Source organism: Polyodon spathula, chromosome 6 (assembly GCF_017654505.1).
Source record: "Polyodon spathula isolate WHYD16114869_AA chromosome 6, ASM1765450v1, whole genome shotgun sequence".
NCBI classification, from domain to species: Eukaryota; Metazoa; Chordata; class Actinopteri; order Acipenseriformes; family Polyodontidae; genus Polyodon; species Polyodon spathula.
In genome coordinates, this window is record NC_054539.1 from 8,991,957 (window position 1) to 9,007,381 (window position 15,425).

Consider the following 15,425-nt stretch of genomic DNA (forward strand, 5'->3'; position numbering starts at 1 on the left):
TATCATTCTTTCAGTGACTGCAGATTCGGTAGCAATCCTGACAAAATTTTATAACGCTTTTTCGTCGAAAGGTACTTGCATGTGCTAATATCACCAGATAGCATTGAAACGATAGAATCTCCATACAGTATGTTTATATATATATATATATATATATATATATATAATATATATGATATATATAATATATATATATATGATATATATATAGTCGCGCCCGGACTGTATAATGGTTTGCCCTGCTTTGTAATGGAATTCCCTTGCGCATTTATCCCGGTTCTGCAATCGGCACTGCACAACATGATATTCCAGTTGCTCTGTATCCAGCCCAATCACACGCATGCTAATTAATTATAGATACACCGAAAACAAAAATGCAGTAACATTACTAAATACATCAAAACTATATATAAAGAAGAATGGGGGGGAGGGGTCGTCTCCAGAGCACTTGCCTAGTTTAATTAGGAAATACTCTCATTGTGCGCACCCTTTGTCCGTCAAAACGAATCCTCAAGCCTTAGCCACAGTAGCACTTGAAATCTACAACTGCGCGACCCATTCCCATGTTCAGTAAACCTGTTATTTTTAAAAACATGTTCCTATTAAAACCGATTAAGGCGTACATCTTCCCATCCTGCATAAACAGTTCCGCACGGGGAATACACTGTAATTCAATGCCGCAGCAGCAGCAGGCACATCCAGACGATTTCTGCTCACATTACATAACCTAGATAAAGAACAACGACAAACTACACACACACACACACACACACACACACACACAGAGCCTTACCTGGTTTAGCGCAAGGCAATGTTGCTGTTTTCCTCTTTTTCACCCACTTAATCCTTTAGATTTCACACCACTTTTATCAGCCTTCGATAAATAAATGTCGTGAACATTACCACTACCGTCCCGGTCCGTTGCGGGCGCTAAGCAATCTGCAGCTCGCCAAATCAAGGATGAGAATAACTTTGCGGGCGGGGAGGTGAGAAAGAGGAGGAGGGGGGAGGACTGGCTGCTCGTCACTGCAAAGGCACCTGCTGCGTGGACGCAGCAGGACTCAGGGTTTGCGCGGCGAGATGACGCAATCCGCCTTTCTCATACTGTTCTTGCCTATATCTTTTTCGACTTTGCACGTTCACAGGTACGCTTTGTTGTGGTGCAGCTATGTGTTGATGCTATTGTTCAGTATGTCGTTGCATTTATATTTCTAAAGGTGTTGTTATTATGGTGCGGGTGTGTTGGTCGGTTGCATGTTACTTTGAGTGCAGTGTTGGTGACTTTCCTTTAATGCATGGACTCTTGACGTCATTTAAAAGGGTGTGCTGAAAATGTTAATGAAACTGCACCAGTGATGCTGTTTCCATTTGTATCTGTGTTGGTTCTCCTTTTATTTTATTTGTGTCGGACTAAGTTCGTTGGCGGCACCTCATAATTCTGTACTAAAATGTCAATAATCAGAAACAGCACGCGCAAGTGTGTCGTGGTTCTTCGCATACAGAAAACTGATTTGTGTACATAAACATAACACTCAGTTGTGGTTTGTGAATATGACACTTCGACAAAATAGTAGGCTTACTATCATGCTGGTTGTTATACTACGCCAAGGAATGTCTGGGCATGTATTCTTTATATTATGTACACCTTTGGATGGCGCTTGTACATTTGAACTGAAGTAGACCCCTCTGCGGTTATACGTACCACATAACAAAACAAACAAGAACCGAGATCGAAATACATTTTGGCAGTGCATTTATAGCAACAACGTGATTGCAATTAAAATGTAACCCCAGACAAAGTCACTTCTGCAAGCTGCAGCCAGAGAACCTGTTCTAGGAATCCAATGGAAAAATGTAATGAAGGGATAACCATAACACTCAATTGCACTGCATCTCTTTAAAATAAAAACGCAGTAGCTGAAGCAGGCCTGCTGTTTCATTTGGGCAGTGGGAACTCGCAGTCATCACGAATGGAGAGGCTGAGACATTTGCACACATTTGATTAAAAGAGGTTTTCAATAATACAAAAGCCAAGACTGTAGAGCGATTGTTGAATCATGGTGCAGTTTACCAGCAGTGGCGCTGAGATTGATTAGTCATTTTACAAGAACTCTGTCTATCTGTTGCATCAGTTTTGTCTTGGCACTTTTTTATATCAGTGGTTTGAAATATTCCTCATGAGAAACTGTATTGAGGCCAAACTTTAAATTGGTTAAATCATTTACATACTCATTTCCTGACAATGCAGGTTCACATGGCACTGTTAAGAAAAGGACTGGGGTTATTGCTGACGCATGCATCTGGAAAACCACAGCAGCTGCCTTTCAGGTACTTCATTCAGATATCCAGTTTTGCTGTGTTGCAGACATCCTCGTTATTTGCACGTGTAGGGGGTCACCGCTGGTTCATCTGGGAAAAGCAGGGTGTGATTCGACTTGCACTCACAAAATATTGCTGATCTATGCTGGGGGCCCATTGGGAGAGTTGCACTCGCCTCTTGAGATTAGGAAGTAAACTGAGGCTAACAAAAAAAAAAAAATGCTAGAGATGGCTTTACTTTAAACTTGAAAAGGTGACATGACCTAAGAGGTGTAACCAAAATAAATAAATACAAAACAAAAGCACTAATCTGGATGGAAATGAATACATTTCCCAATGCCCTTTACATTTAACTGTTCAAACTAGGAGGGCTCCGAAATTGTTAATGTTAAGTGAATTCATATTATAAGAAGTAAGTTACAATAAGCGACTGTTGAATTTGCCTGGGACCATGTAGAAAATGTGTTTTAATCTGAGTTCATCTTAATGATAACTGATTGTAGTTTGCTGTAACGTGTGTCTTCGAAAACGACACTTGTGAAATCTCTGTAGCAAAGAGAGCTGCGTAACAGGTCAGCTTGTTCCTCTGGATACTGTAATCAGGCTTTTACGTCTCCAGTTCAGTGAGCAGATCCATGCAGTCTTGATTGTAATGCAGTGTTTTTCTTTTTCTTTTTTTGTTTCCATTCAGCCATTCTGCTGCCTGTGCAGCCATTCAGAAAATGTCCCGAGTGCGTGTGGTAGACAACAGTCCGCTGGGGAACACTCCCTACCATCGACCTGCCAAATGCATTCATGTCTATAACAAAACTGGGGTTGGCAAAGTGGGGGACAAAATTCTACTGGCCATCAAAGGACAGAAGAAAAAAGCCCTCATAATTGGCCACAAAATGCCTGGCCCCAGAATGATGCCACGATTCGATTCCAACAACGTCGTTCTCATCGAGGACAATGGAAACCCCACAGGGACAAGAATCAAGGTGCCTGTGCCCTCCAGTCTACGCAGGCTAGAAGGAGAGTATTCCAAAGTGTTGGCTATTGCTCAGAAGTTTGTGTGATGAACTGGGACTGCAGCCAGTCTAATCAGGCAACATTTACATGCATTTTTCTGTGTTAAAAAAAAGATTTCACTTTTATTGATGTAATCAATCCCCAATGTAACAATATATTAATGTTATAAGTCATTTTATAATAATTACTATTTCATTGTGATTATTAGGGGCACATTAAAAATATAAAAAAACATCAATGTCTGTTTTAAAGGCTGTTTATATTATAGGATTGTTTTCTGAAGTGTTTATTAAACATTATTTTAGGTCAGACAGTGCTTTGAAAAATTAGAAGTATATCATAAACTCTCAAAAACAGCTGAAAAAGATTTCCCAGACACAAACTTGATTATATTGATGAAAATAGTATTTAAAAAATACTTAAAACAGCACTTTCAGTGTTGTGAAAACATGTTTTAACAGAACACAGTGCCGTTTTATATGGTGGGAGAAATCTGATGTCAAGCTTAAGGCACACATATAATTATTGTTTCTGGTATTCCATCTGAAGTGGTATCTTATCCAAAATCACACCGTCATCTGTGCTTGAGAATTCCTCAGCTTGTGCGCAACTGAGTTTGTGGGAGCCTGGCAGATGCATGATCTCAGTCACTTAGTAGCTTACTTTTAACTACTGATTCAATGCAAATCATTGTGACTTTATTATTATTATTATTATTATTATTTATTTCTTAGCAGATGCCCTTATCCAGGGCGACTTACATTTGTTACCATAGTACAAAGTATCGTATTATAAAATATCAATAAGAACAATTATGAAAGTATAAGATCAAATAAAAGTAAGATTACAGTAAGGTATAAGTAAGAGCATGTTTGACTCAGAGCAGTTATAACTTATAGTAAATATGTGCTTATATGAGTAAAGTCCAGCAAGAACATGTAGTAAGTATGATAAATGGATGAGAACGATTTTTCAATAAGAGAAAATACAAAAAAAAACATGAGTATGGGTGGAGAAGGAGCAGGCTCTGCAGGTGGAGTGGAGGGGGGTACAGCTAGTCTGCAGGAGGTGGAGGAGTGGAAGGGACGAAGGGGGGTGTAGGAGAAATGACAGTCTACAGATAGGAGGGAGCAGAAAGGTTAAGACAGCAATAGGCAAGTACAAGAGTTTTGAATTGGATGCGAGCAGCTATAAAGAGCCACTGCAGAGAGCGGAGATGCGGTGTAGCGTGGGAGAAACGAGGAAGAGAAACGACAAGGTGAGCAGCAGAGTGTTGAATGAGCTGGAGCGGCCTGCGAGGAGGGAGTTGCAGTAGTAACTAAAGTCCAAGGGCCTGAACTAGGAGCTGTGTGGAGCAGTAAGTGAGGAATGGGTGAATTCTACGTATGTTGGTGAGGAAGAAGCAACAGGAGCATGCCAGCGATGTGCTGTAGAGTAGGGGAGGAAGGGGTCAAGGGTGACACTGAGATTCTTGGTGGATTCAAACGGAATAGAGATAAAGATGTAGGAACAATTAAATAATTGATAATTTAATGTTTATCTGGGTTGATTAATTCTCTTATTTAATTGATGGGTTACAAAGATGGAAGATTTACTATAAACACACACGCGCAGACACAAGGTTAGGTTAGTATTTTATTAAGTACACAAATAAGAAAAAAAAATCAGAAAAGTCAGAAAGTAAGCACCAAACACAAGTCAAAAGCTCTCACTGCACTCATGCTGACTAGCAGGAGGTTGAAATATGACACTGCCTGTCTCCTCACACACAAGCAGCAGCTTCAACAGCAAGCAGGCTGTGACGTAGCTAGCACCTTGGTCACACGCACACACCCAGCCTAATCGAAATGATGCAGACAATCTTAGAATATATCACATTCAGATACTAATGGATTACGTATATGGCAAGTTTACTTTTAAAGAAATTGTTCATACAACAATATGAGGTGGATTACTTATAGTTACTTCATCAAGTTTCACTACAAAGTTATTTTAAACTAAATAATTGCCAGTTTGATCCATTTAAGCGTTTGTCGCAGGCATTATATGCACAGTGGAGACAGGGAGCTTTATTTTCTTCAGTGTGCTGCCCTTCAATAAAACGGGGTTATCTTGCACGAGCATTTCAGGGAGCAAATGTTCTTTGATATTTTCATGCAAAACAAAGATGTCATCGGCCCCAGCTGTATGATTTTGTGCCAAAGAAATGGTCGTGTAATGCATATTATGAGAACGATCCTCTGGGTCCCCGACCTTGAACACTCAGCCTCTGTCCCGTCTCCTCTGTGCATAGCATGCTTATGTCAAACTCTTCAATGGGCGGGGACTTATTTGCATGTTAGCTCCAGGTTTGGCTTGCAGAATAAATATTTATTTAAAAAAAAAAACATATTTATTTTTCCACATTTAATTGCTAACGACATAAGAACTGCTCCACATGATAAGTAAAAAAAAACACTCCTCAGCTTAGGAACTTGAGGAGGCTTTCAAAGATGAATTCAAAGTGTTGACAACGTTAGTCTTTATAAATGTTTTAAAAGTACTGTATTTCAAATGAAAAGCGTATCAATCGGCTATATTTTAATTAAACGTATGTTTAAACTATGAATATGCTAATATTGAACATTCCTATTGGTATTTTTGAATAAACAAAGTGAACTGATGCAAATGTTCAAAATACTGTGAGAAGAATATACAAATTTAGTAAAACATGAATAGATATCAAACATACAACTTGAAAAAAAATCCAAACTTATTTTATTGTTAAGATTATGACCGGAGTTACATGAGGTTATAGCAAAATAGTGTAGCAAAACTACCCAGAGTTCCATTTTTTTTTTTAATTTAGTAATGGTTACCGCGCCATTAAAACTTTCAGCAAACCGCATAGTGCTGAATTTGGAGGAAGAAAAAACAGAGTAATTATAGCTTCTGAGTGCTCCCGTTGTAACACTACTGAATTAATGGTCTTTCATCACCCAGCCGAGATATGGGAGAGTTTGAAATGCTGCTTTTGTTAAAGAAAGTCAAAAGGTATAAAGATTTTAATCTTGGATACTAAAATACCAAAATCAGATTGGAGCTAATAATACTAATACTACTACTACTACTACTACTAATAATAATAATAATAATAATAATAATAATAATAATAATAATAATAATAATAATAATAATAATAATAATCTAGGCTACTTAGTATTGAACAATCTCAATTATTACAATTCTGTAACTTTAACTTTGTCATTCTTCATTGTACTTTTTCAGTCAAACTATAACACAGGCTAAGACTGTGCTATATAGCTGCCCTTGACAAGCTTACATTAGGGCCTAGCTAGAGGGTCACTGCAGAATTTGGGGAGGGCTAAATGGGTGCGTTCACGGATGATCAACGGGTGCGTTCACGGATGATCAACGGGTGCGTTCACGGATGATCAACGGGTGCGTTCACGGATGATCAACGGGTGCGTTCACGGATGATCAACGGGATCAACGGGTGCGTTCACGGATGATCAACGGGTGCGTTCACGGATGATCAACGGGCGCGTTCACGGATGATCAACGGGTGCGTTCACGGATGATCAACGGGCGCGTTCACGGATGATCAACGGGTGCGTTCACGGATGATTATGCATAGAATCTACGCGGAATGATCTCCGTGAACGCACCCATCTTTAAAAAAAAAAACCTTTGTTAAATTCTTACCTCCAGAAATCCTTGAGTAAGAAATAAAAAATCTAAATCTGGAGGAAAACCTCTAATGTTGCAACACTGGTTCAAGCGCGGTTCAACGAATAGCGTGGCCATTTCTGAATCACATGACAGGGTTTAGTCCTTCCCCTCCCCCCCTCAGCCACGCCCCTAAGTCACACGTCGGCTTCAAGTACGACATTGTGACCTCCGTTGAACGTGTTTACAATTTCCGGAAAGGATATCATCGGCCGTCTGTTGTTGAAAATGGAGGTGTTTGTGAGAGACTTGTCGTCCAAATTTCAGTCTTTTTCACTTTCTAATGGCTCTTTAGTCGGTGAATTAGTGCATATATTCGCACAGAAACAGGTAAGCATGGATCTAGGGTAAATGTTATTATTACGTATAGAGTGGCCAGTGGAAAGGTTAAGTGTGCATGGAAAAGAACATGAACGAGAACAAAGACATTATATTTGCAGTTTATACTAGTTGTTTGTGAGGTCTTTGCGAACAGTGATGTAGATGTAGTTAAAGCACAGAGAAAACAATTAATTGAGTCAGTGCTTCATGTAACCAAGGAATCTGTTTGGGGTTTTTAAGGCCATCCCTGCGACTGATTTCTACATTAAGTGCAATGGCAGTCCGGCGAGTGATGATGACCTGGTTCGACCTGGGGTTGTTTACAGCTTGGAGCCTCGGCTCTGCGGAGGGAAAGGAGGTTTGTACAGTTAATCAGCCTCTTGTCAGATGGTATGCGTTAGCTGTAGTCTGTCACTGTCTCGTCTTCTCTATCTCAGGACAGTACGTGGTACACTGTGTGATTTGGGTAGAAGTTTGTTAATCTCAATTATTTTAAATGATTTACCTGTAATAGTATTGGCACCATACACTTAATATAAGATAATTTACATGTTAAAAAGAAGCATTTAATGAACATTACCCACTAATTAAAGCAACTTAAAATGTTACTAAATACTTTTTCCTGTGACTGTACCTAATCACAGGTGGGTTTGTAAATGTTTTTAGTCCTGCTTGAATGATGTAGGATTTCCCTGACCACTGCCTCCTGCAGATTCCAGGAATATACCCACCAAAAAGTCTTCTAATTTCAGCCATTCTTAACAGTGATAGTTTCATGTATTTAGGCACATGGCATGTATGTGTTAACATTTTCATGCCTTTGTTTTTAACATGTATGGTAATGTGAAGGGTGGTCCTCACCAACACATTTACGCCAATGCAGATTCTTGGCAAAGTTGAGTCATAAGACTTGAAATGGTTAAAGTGCCCTTCTGCTAGTTGGCAAGAGACAGCATCTGAATGTTGTAATATTTCGCAGGTTTTGGTTCTATGCTTCGAGCTCTGGGTGCACAGATTGAGAAGACCACCAATAGGGAAGCATGTCGGGATTTGAGTGGAAGGCGCCTTCGAGATGTTAACCATGAGAAAGAGTAAGAATTGAGATGTTTTATATACGCATGTAATCCAAACTGCTCTCAGCTTGAAAGGGTATGAAATAATGCATTGACAACTTTTCTATATTACACAAGCATTTAGCACTGGTTCCCTTAAATTAATAGGTAAGTAATCATTTTTCTTCTTGTGCGTGCAGGATGGCAGATTGGATCAAAAAGCAGGCAGAGAGGGAAGCAGAAAAGGAGCAAAGGAGAATTGAGCGCCTGCAGCGCAAACTCGCCGAACCCAAACATTACTTCACTGACCCAAACTATGAGCAACAGTGTCACGAGCTGTCAGAGCGCCTGGAGGACTCTGTGTTGAAAGGTAAAAAGCTTTTTTTTTTTTTTTTTTTTTTTTTTTTTTTTTTTTGAGTAGTTGTAAATACTACTATTGTATAGTCTATTACTTCCTGTCTCATCAGATAAGTTTTGAACTAATTTTAGAACAGTCCCCATTTATTTTAAATGTCTGAACTTCTAATTGGATCATTCTACACCAAATTGACCAAGTCTCCACCTTGCTGTCTCAGATTATTTAGATGTGTCTTTAAATGTGACATGCTTTCTCTTAAACTAGAAGGGAAGTTACATGTATCCTGCAAGTTTTAAAAACCATTGGAATAGTGTGGCAGCTCTGACCTCTCAAACAAGTGATTTAAATAATTATTGATGTCTGCTTTTTTCAGTGCTTTGCAATGTTTATTTGTGATGTTTGTTTTTTTTACTTTACAAATGTAGACGTGTATTTTCTTTTTCAAGGTATGCAAGCTTCCTCCAGTGCTGTGGTGGAAGCAGAAGGTGGTCCTAGTCGGAAACGCCCCATCCCGAGCAAAAAACCAAAATCAGGAAAGAGAAAACGCTTTTGGTATGAATTGACTTTATTAGCTGAGGCCATAAGCTAAGTAAATAACTGGTACACCCTTAGGGTGTGATCTTTTTGGTGGAACTTTTTTTGGGGAAGAGGTTAGGTAAAAAATCTAAACATGATTATTTGGTTTTTAAGGTGTCTTCCTCAAAATACTGTAATCGGAATTCTTGTCTCTTCCAATATCCTAATTACTTCCCCTGTACTGTATACATACTTCAATGTATTCAAATGATACGGGCTCTACGGCAGGCATCGTGTCTTTATCATATGATTAATTGCTGGTTATTTATCTGCAGGACTAGCGTTTATGGACTAGAGGATTCTGGCAGCTCAGATGAAGACAGCCTTGAAAGCGACAGGGAGGAATCTCCCTCGACCTCAGGAGAGAGTTCAGGGGAAGCTCAAAGCCCAACAAAGAAAGGTAAAGCAACAGCTGGCTCTTGCTCTAATGCTGAGGAAGCACCAGTATCTAGTTCCAGTTCAGGATCCAACTCTCCTCAAAAGAGCCCTGTAGAACTGGTGAAAGAGGAGACCATGGTGGTTACAACGCCAGCCCAGCCAGATGCAGAGCTACCAGGAAAGATTGGCAGTGTGGAGGATGAGAAGAAAGAGACACTAGAAGAAAGAGAAACTGAGGAGGAGATGCAAGAGACCAGCCTGGAAAAGCCTGGTGAATCTCAGCCTGATTGCAGTAGCACACACTCTGCTGATAATGGACCCCTGGATCTGATGACGTTCAGCTCTGCTTCAGAACTAGAGGTGCTGGGGCTTGAGAGAATGAAGATAGAGTTAATGGCGCTTGGATTGAAATGTGGAGGCACTCTGCAGGAGAGGGCTGCAAGGCTCTTCTCAGTCCGGGGGAAATCAAAAGATCAGATTGAACCAGCTCTCTTTGCTAAACCTGCCAAAGGAAAGAAAAAGTAAAACCATTTATTGTGCAAAAAAACTAAACAAAATGCCATAAAAAGATAAGACATCCAGCTATTTCATTATACAAACTGTTTGTTTATAAGATTTGTGTTTTCTATGCAGTATTATGTGGTGTTCTATACTTTGAGTACAAATATGTTTTTTCTTTTTCACATGTCCTGAGTGCTATTTGTGACACTTTAACAGCCTATTACCAGCAAGAAATGAACACACCAGAATGCACAGCCTTGGAATACATAGAGCTAATGTGTTATGGTACATATATTAAAATATAGGGTAACTTTCTACATTCAAACAATTGTTTTCATGAATGTCTTTTTTTTTTTTTTTTTTTTTTTTTTACTGTGAATTGTTAGATCATGCTTTTCATCATTTTCTTTATAACTAATACAGTTTGTATTTACAATATGCAATTGTGAATGTCCATTTATTGTTGCATGTCACATTCCACAGATTTTAAAGCCTAGGAGAATGAGAAATGGAAATCACCCACTCAGTCACTATTTAGGTAGAGTGGAATTGTAGAGTATTGGCGGTACCAGGACTAACGTTCCACATCTGGAAAAGCAAATTGCATTTGTACCAGAATAGATCACTGATCGATCCTTTCCAAATGAAACGTTAGTGAAAAAGAAAAAAAAAAAAAGGAAAAATCTCGGATCTATTGCATAAAATGCCAACCGTCCCTGTATGGTCGGGATAGTCCCGATTTCCTAGCAAGTGTCCCGCGTCCCGATATTTACACATATATATATATATATATATATATATATATATTCGTGTATGTGTGCTGCACAGTAAGAGTTAGTGAAAACGACACGCTGTGGTCTTCGTGCGGCTGACACATCTGCTGATCACTAACGCTTCATTATGTCTTTGCTGTCATGATGGTCGTGTCGAGTTGAGGGGGATAAGTCTATTACATTTTAATGAGTTTTTTTTTTTGCCGAGGACCCCTCCCATGTGTGTATTATATTCAATTTCAATACACTACATTAAGGGTTTAAAACTGATACGTAATCACCAGACTGGCAGCTATCACTAGATTCAACACGCCAGGTGGCAGTTTAAATTGATTTGCATCCGATTTAATACTCAAAGATAACTTTTTTGTGGTTGTTGTTAAAAACAAATAAAACCCCAGCTATTTAAACAACGTTATGATAGAAACCTTTGTTACTTTTTAAGTATAATTTGAACAATACTATATTTTAACGAAAATTAATAAACGTGGCTAAATGATTGCCTCTGCTATTAAACACGCTCCCATGTAGAAACAGCAAAACTCAAATCCTTTTATTTAAAAATGGCAGTTAGTCCCAGTAACCAGTCTTCAGGCAATTGTGTGTAAAGAGCACCTGAACTCTATAAAATGGAGGATATAATAGCCCCAAATTCTGTATTATATTATGACGGAAGTTAGCCATCTTTTTCCTTCCGAGTTTAAAGTTTGGGGTCAGAAAAATGTCTGCCTTGTGCAGGGTGGGGTGTGTTTCAAAGAGAGCAACAAATTTGGCTCGGATATCATGCCGGAGTCTCCTGGCGTTTACTAAAAAATTCAGTACCGGGGAGACGGGTGAAATCCCCGGTAACGAAGAGGATACCCCCCTGCCAGCTGAGAAAAAGTTCGGCGGGTTTGCGGCAGCGTTTGAGCTCCATTCTGACCTGCAGCAGAAACATGCCATGGCAGCGGGCACTGTCAGAAAGCCAGCCAGCAACAAGAATGAACAGTCTTTTGCATATCTGTTAAAGCACTCTCCTTTGATTCAGATGGGAACTGCCAGGGATAAAGTGGCAGTCGGCAAAATCTTCCACATTGTAAACGACGACCTGTACATTGACTTCGGTGGAAAGTTTCACTGCGTGTGCAAAAGACCTTCAGTCGACGGAGAGAAGTACCAGCGCGGTTCAAGAGTGCGTTTGAGACTGGTGGACCTGGAGCTCACGTCTCGGTTCCTCGGAGCAAAGACAGACACCACCCTGCTGGAGGCTGATGCTGTGCTTTTGGGACTCCTGGAATCGAAGCCAAAATGATAATACAGGCCGAGTTCTGGACACTTCAAAACGGACAGCGGCGCAAATGTTAATATTCTCGTAAAAAATCTGGCAGGTGTACATTCTGATCATATGCGGGCCTCCTCATTTAGTGTGTACAAATAAACGTGTTATATTGAACAGAACTACATACTGCTATTTATGTTGTTCTCAGTGCTCGATGTCAACGTGCGGTTTACTGCGTCAGTCTACTAACTGAACACATTTCAGTTTTTGCTGTTGCAAGCAACAATGTAAGTAACAACAAGTAATCCGCAGTGTATGTGTAAGATCACAGCTAACAATAGCATGGAAAAGTAGCTCAAGATTCATCTTATTTGGTTAAGGGGTTTCTATAAAACTCTCAAGTATGACATAAGGGTGGTGATATTAAAATTAATAAATGCTTATTTTTCTTCCATTTTTTTCAGTTAATGTGGTAAGTTAAAGCATGCTCAAACTACTTACATTAAAAAAATTCATAAAACACACACTATATATATATATATATATATATATATATATATATATATATATATATATATAATTGCAATGGAAGTGTTAAATACATTCATTTCAACTTTTGATGAAGGCTGATGGGTCACAAAATCACATGATTTCTCAGGAACCGGAGACACGGGCAGAATTCTTAAAAAAAAGGGTCATTGTTGTAGTAACATCATTTACAGGAAGTTGCAACGTCAAGAAGAAATGTGTGTTCTGTTTCCGTTAAGATTGCGTGCAGGGCATCATTTCCCCACCCCTGCTTGGCTGGGTTACCGTATTTACACACGTTCACATGTGTTTCAACGCCAGACATGTAATACCATAATCTCCCCAGTATTACCATTATATGTGTAGTCTTATGATTATCTAAAAGTTTCGTTACAGTTGGCGTCTGTATAGAAATGAACCTTTTCACTGTTTTTAGCTTACAGATATTTTACTTCATGTACCCCTTACATTGTGCAACTGGGATGCTCCCTTGTGAATATACAGACAGACACACTAAATTATTACATATTGCAGCTACTAGGAGCAATTGCAACAAAGTAATAAACAATCACATCTACTCTTCTACAAGTTACTTTCAATGAAATAAACGGGACACTAGCGAATGCAGTGTTGTTTTTATTTGGTCCTTTATTGGGTAGACATTTCTCATAGCAGTATAGAAGGAATCAGCCCAGTGTTTTAAAAACAGCCTAATTAGTAACCGTATCTATTCATTTTCATTACAGTACTTGAATAGAGAATGGCACAGATTAAAACAGATCTAATAATAATATTGAAAAAATCATTATGATCTTCTACTCAAAATACTAACCACAAAATACTGCTTTTAAAAATAAAAACACGCCAGTACAATTTAGGTTGCCTTCGAAGGCATGAATTACAATTATATTATTATTATTATTATTATTATTATTATTATTATTATTATTAATGGTGATGATGAGGATTAATCAGATGTCCATCAGACCACTGTTTAACTGTTGCTTGACCAGATCAACACCCAACCTTCTCTATTTTGTAGTGTCTGGAACAGTAAAATGTTGAACTATAGAAAAACAGTAACCATCGCTGTATAGTTGCCTACAACACAATAACTGCTTATCTGGGCCCTGTTCCTCCTAGCTGGCTAACTGAGTTAGTCAGATAACTCTCAGGATAACTTGACAGAAGTCTGGCTTTTTCCGTTCCTCGAAGCAAGCTTAAAGTATAGCTGACTAAATTACCATAGCAACACATCCTTAATCTTAAACCTGCTCCAGCGCAGGCTAACTTAAAATTAGCCGGATCTGTGTATAAAAATTCAATGAAAGCACTTGACACACCCCTCTAAAACGGCAGCGCCCTTCCTTAGGGATCCCATAGATCAAGGAGCAATTTTAATTAGATTAGCTTTTCGTAGGGAAAGAGTATTTAGAGATCGCCAAGATCCTTTGCATCACAGATGTTTTGTATTTGAGCGCTATAGATTCGGTCGGCAAGGTATCATTTACCTAATAAATCTACTTGAGCCGTGCATTGCCCATACCACCTGGCACAGCCGTGCGTTGACAGTAACACATACTATATGCATAGGGCTGCGCCTTTTTTTGCTAGCGGCGCATTCCTATACTCAGTTGGCGATGCTGAAAATATCGGCAAAGCCGTTATGCCGTGCAGCCCGAAGGGTCTACCTCGCCCTAAAGAGATTTCTTAATGTGTTCATCACATTTCCCGGACATACAAGGGGAAACGCCATCAAAGAGGGCTTCTCTGCAGTCGCAGGTAATCTACTAGGTTATATGCAATTTAATGAATAGGTAATCCCATCGTTATCGTTTATTAAGTAGGCTACATTATTATGCAGAGTTCCCCAGCGTCACTGGTGCTGTGGACAGACAACCAAATGAGGCGGATTTTGTGAACAGGAAATCCTTTCACAGCATTAATGTACAGGTACTTATGACGTTATCACTTACATGAAATTAAAAATGATCTACAATTCAGCAACTGATGCACATTATCCATTCTAATGACAATTACACAATGCCAGTGCTAGACAGTAGGTGTCAGACTTTGGATAATACTGTACATCATCCATGACTTGGCCTCAGTTATTCTCAGATGATCTGTGACAGCTCCTGCGACAACAGTCACATGTGCGGTGCTCCACAAATTAAAAAAAAAAAAAAAAAAAAAAACAACTTATGCGTTTAGTTTATCTGCAATTTTTTCCATGCTTCCTCTCTGGACTTGGCAGCAGCAGCAGTGTTGCATTTAGTTGTGAGAATGCTTTTATATTCCTCAAAACTTTCCATGATGAGCTCTTGCTCAGTCAGGCTGAAAAAAAAGTTGCTCTCTCTTTCAACGTGATCTTTCGTGAGGATCATTGTTTCAGTGCTCTGCGATTCTCCCTTTGAGGTACAGCGAACACGCGCAATTACCCGGATTTCTTCAATCGGAATCGAGTTAACATGACACTTTTAGCCTGTATTCGCCGCTGAGGAACTGAGATCTGAGACTGACTTCAATTATCGGGTTAATCGAGACCTCTGATTAGCCTGAATTAGTTAAACCAGCTAAGAGCAACAGGGCCTTGGTGTTTAGTTTGTATAATGCATATC

At 39.3% G+C, this 15,425-nt stretch overlaps 4 protein-coding genes across 6 annotated transcripts in view; 3 read left to right on the forward strand and 1 right to left on the reverse strand.

Moving 5' to 3' along the window:
- The window catches only part of LOC121316789 (CSC1-like protein 2), a 64,359-nt gene extending 63,432 nt beyond the window's left edge, over nucleotides 1–927 (reverse strand). For all 3 annotated transcript variants that reach the window (XM_041251988.1, XM_041251991.1, XM_041251987.1), the window contains exon 1: nucleotides 794–927. The gene's annotated coding sequence lies outside the window, so the exon portion shown is untranslated. The remainder of the gene's footprint in view (nucleotides 1–793) is intronic.
- A 134-nt stretch (nucleotides 928–1,061) lies between these two features.
- Nucleotides 1,062–3,553, forward strand: LOC121316795 (39S ribosomal protein L14, mitochondrial-like). The gene is made up of 3 exons (XM_041252001.1): nucleotides 1,062–1,145; nucleotides 2,249–2,328; nucleotides 3,011–3,553. The coding sequence occupies exons 2-3, from the start codon at nucleotides 2,255–2,257 to the stop codon at nucleotides 3,375–3,377; spliced, it is 441 nt and encodes a 146-aa protein (XP_041107935.1). The 5' UTR covers nucleotides 1,062–1,145; nucleotides 2,249–2,254; the 3' UTR covers nucleotides 3,378–3,553.
- A 3,692-nt stretch (nucleotides 3,554–7,245) lies between these two features.
- sde2 (SDE2 telomere maintenance homolog (S. pombe)) lies at nucleotides 7,246–10,450 on the forward strand. The gene is made up of 6 exons (XM_041251999.1): nucleotides 7,246–7,389; nucleotides 7,621–7,738; nucleotides 8,360–8,471; nucleotides 8,633–8,802; nucleotides 9,237–9,342; nucleotides 9,642–10,450. The coding sequence occupies exons 1-6, from the start codon at nucleotides 7,288–7,290 to the stop codon at nucleotides 10,267–10,269; spliced, it is 1,236 nt and encodes a 411-aa protein (XP_041107933.1). The 5' UTR covers nucleotides 7,246–7,287; the 3' UTR covers nucleotides 10,270–10,450.
- Nucleotides 10,451–11,712: 1,262 nt separating this feature from the next.
- mrps28 (mitochondrial ribosomal protein S28) lies at nucleotides 11,713–15,002 on the forward strand. The gene has a single exon (XM_041252000.1). It carries the CDS (start codon nucleotides 11,740–11,742, stop codon nucleotides 12,307–12,309), a length of 570 nt encoding a protein of 189 aa, XP_041107934.1. The 5' UTR covers nucleotides 11,713–11,739; the 3' UTR covers nucleotides 12,310–15,002.
- Nucleotides 15,003–15,425: the final 423 nt, after the last annotated feature.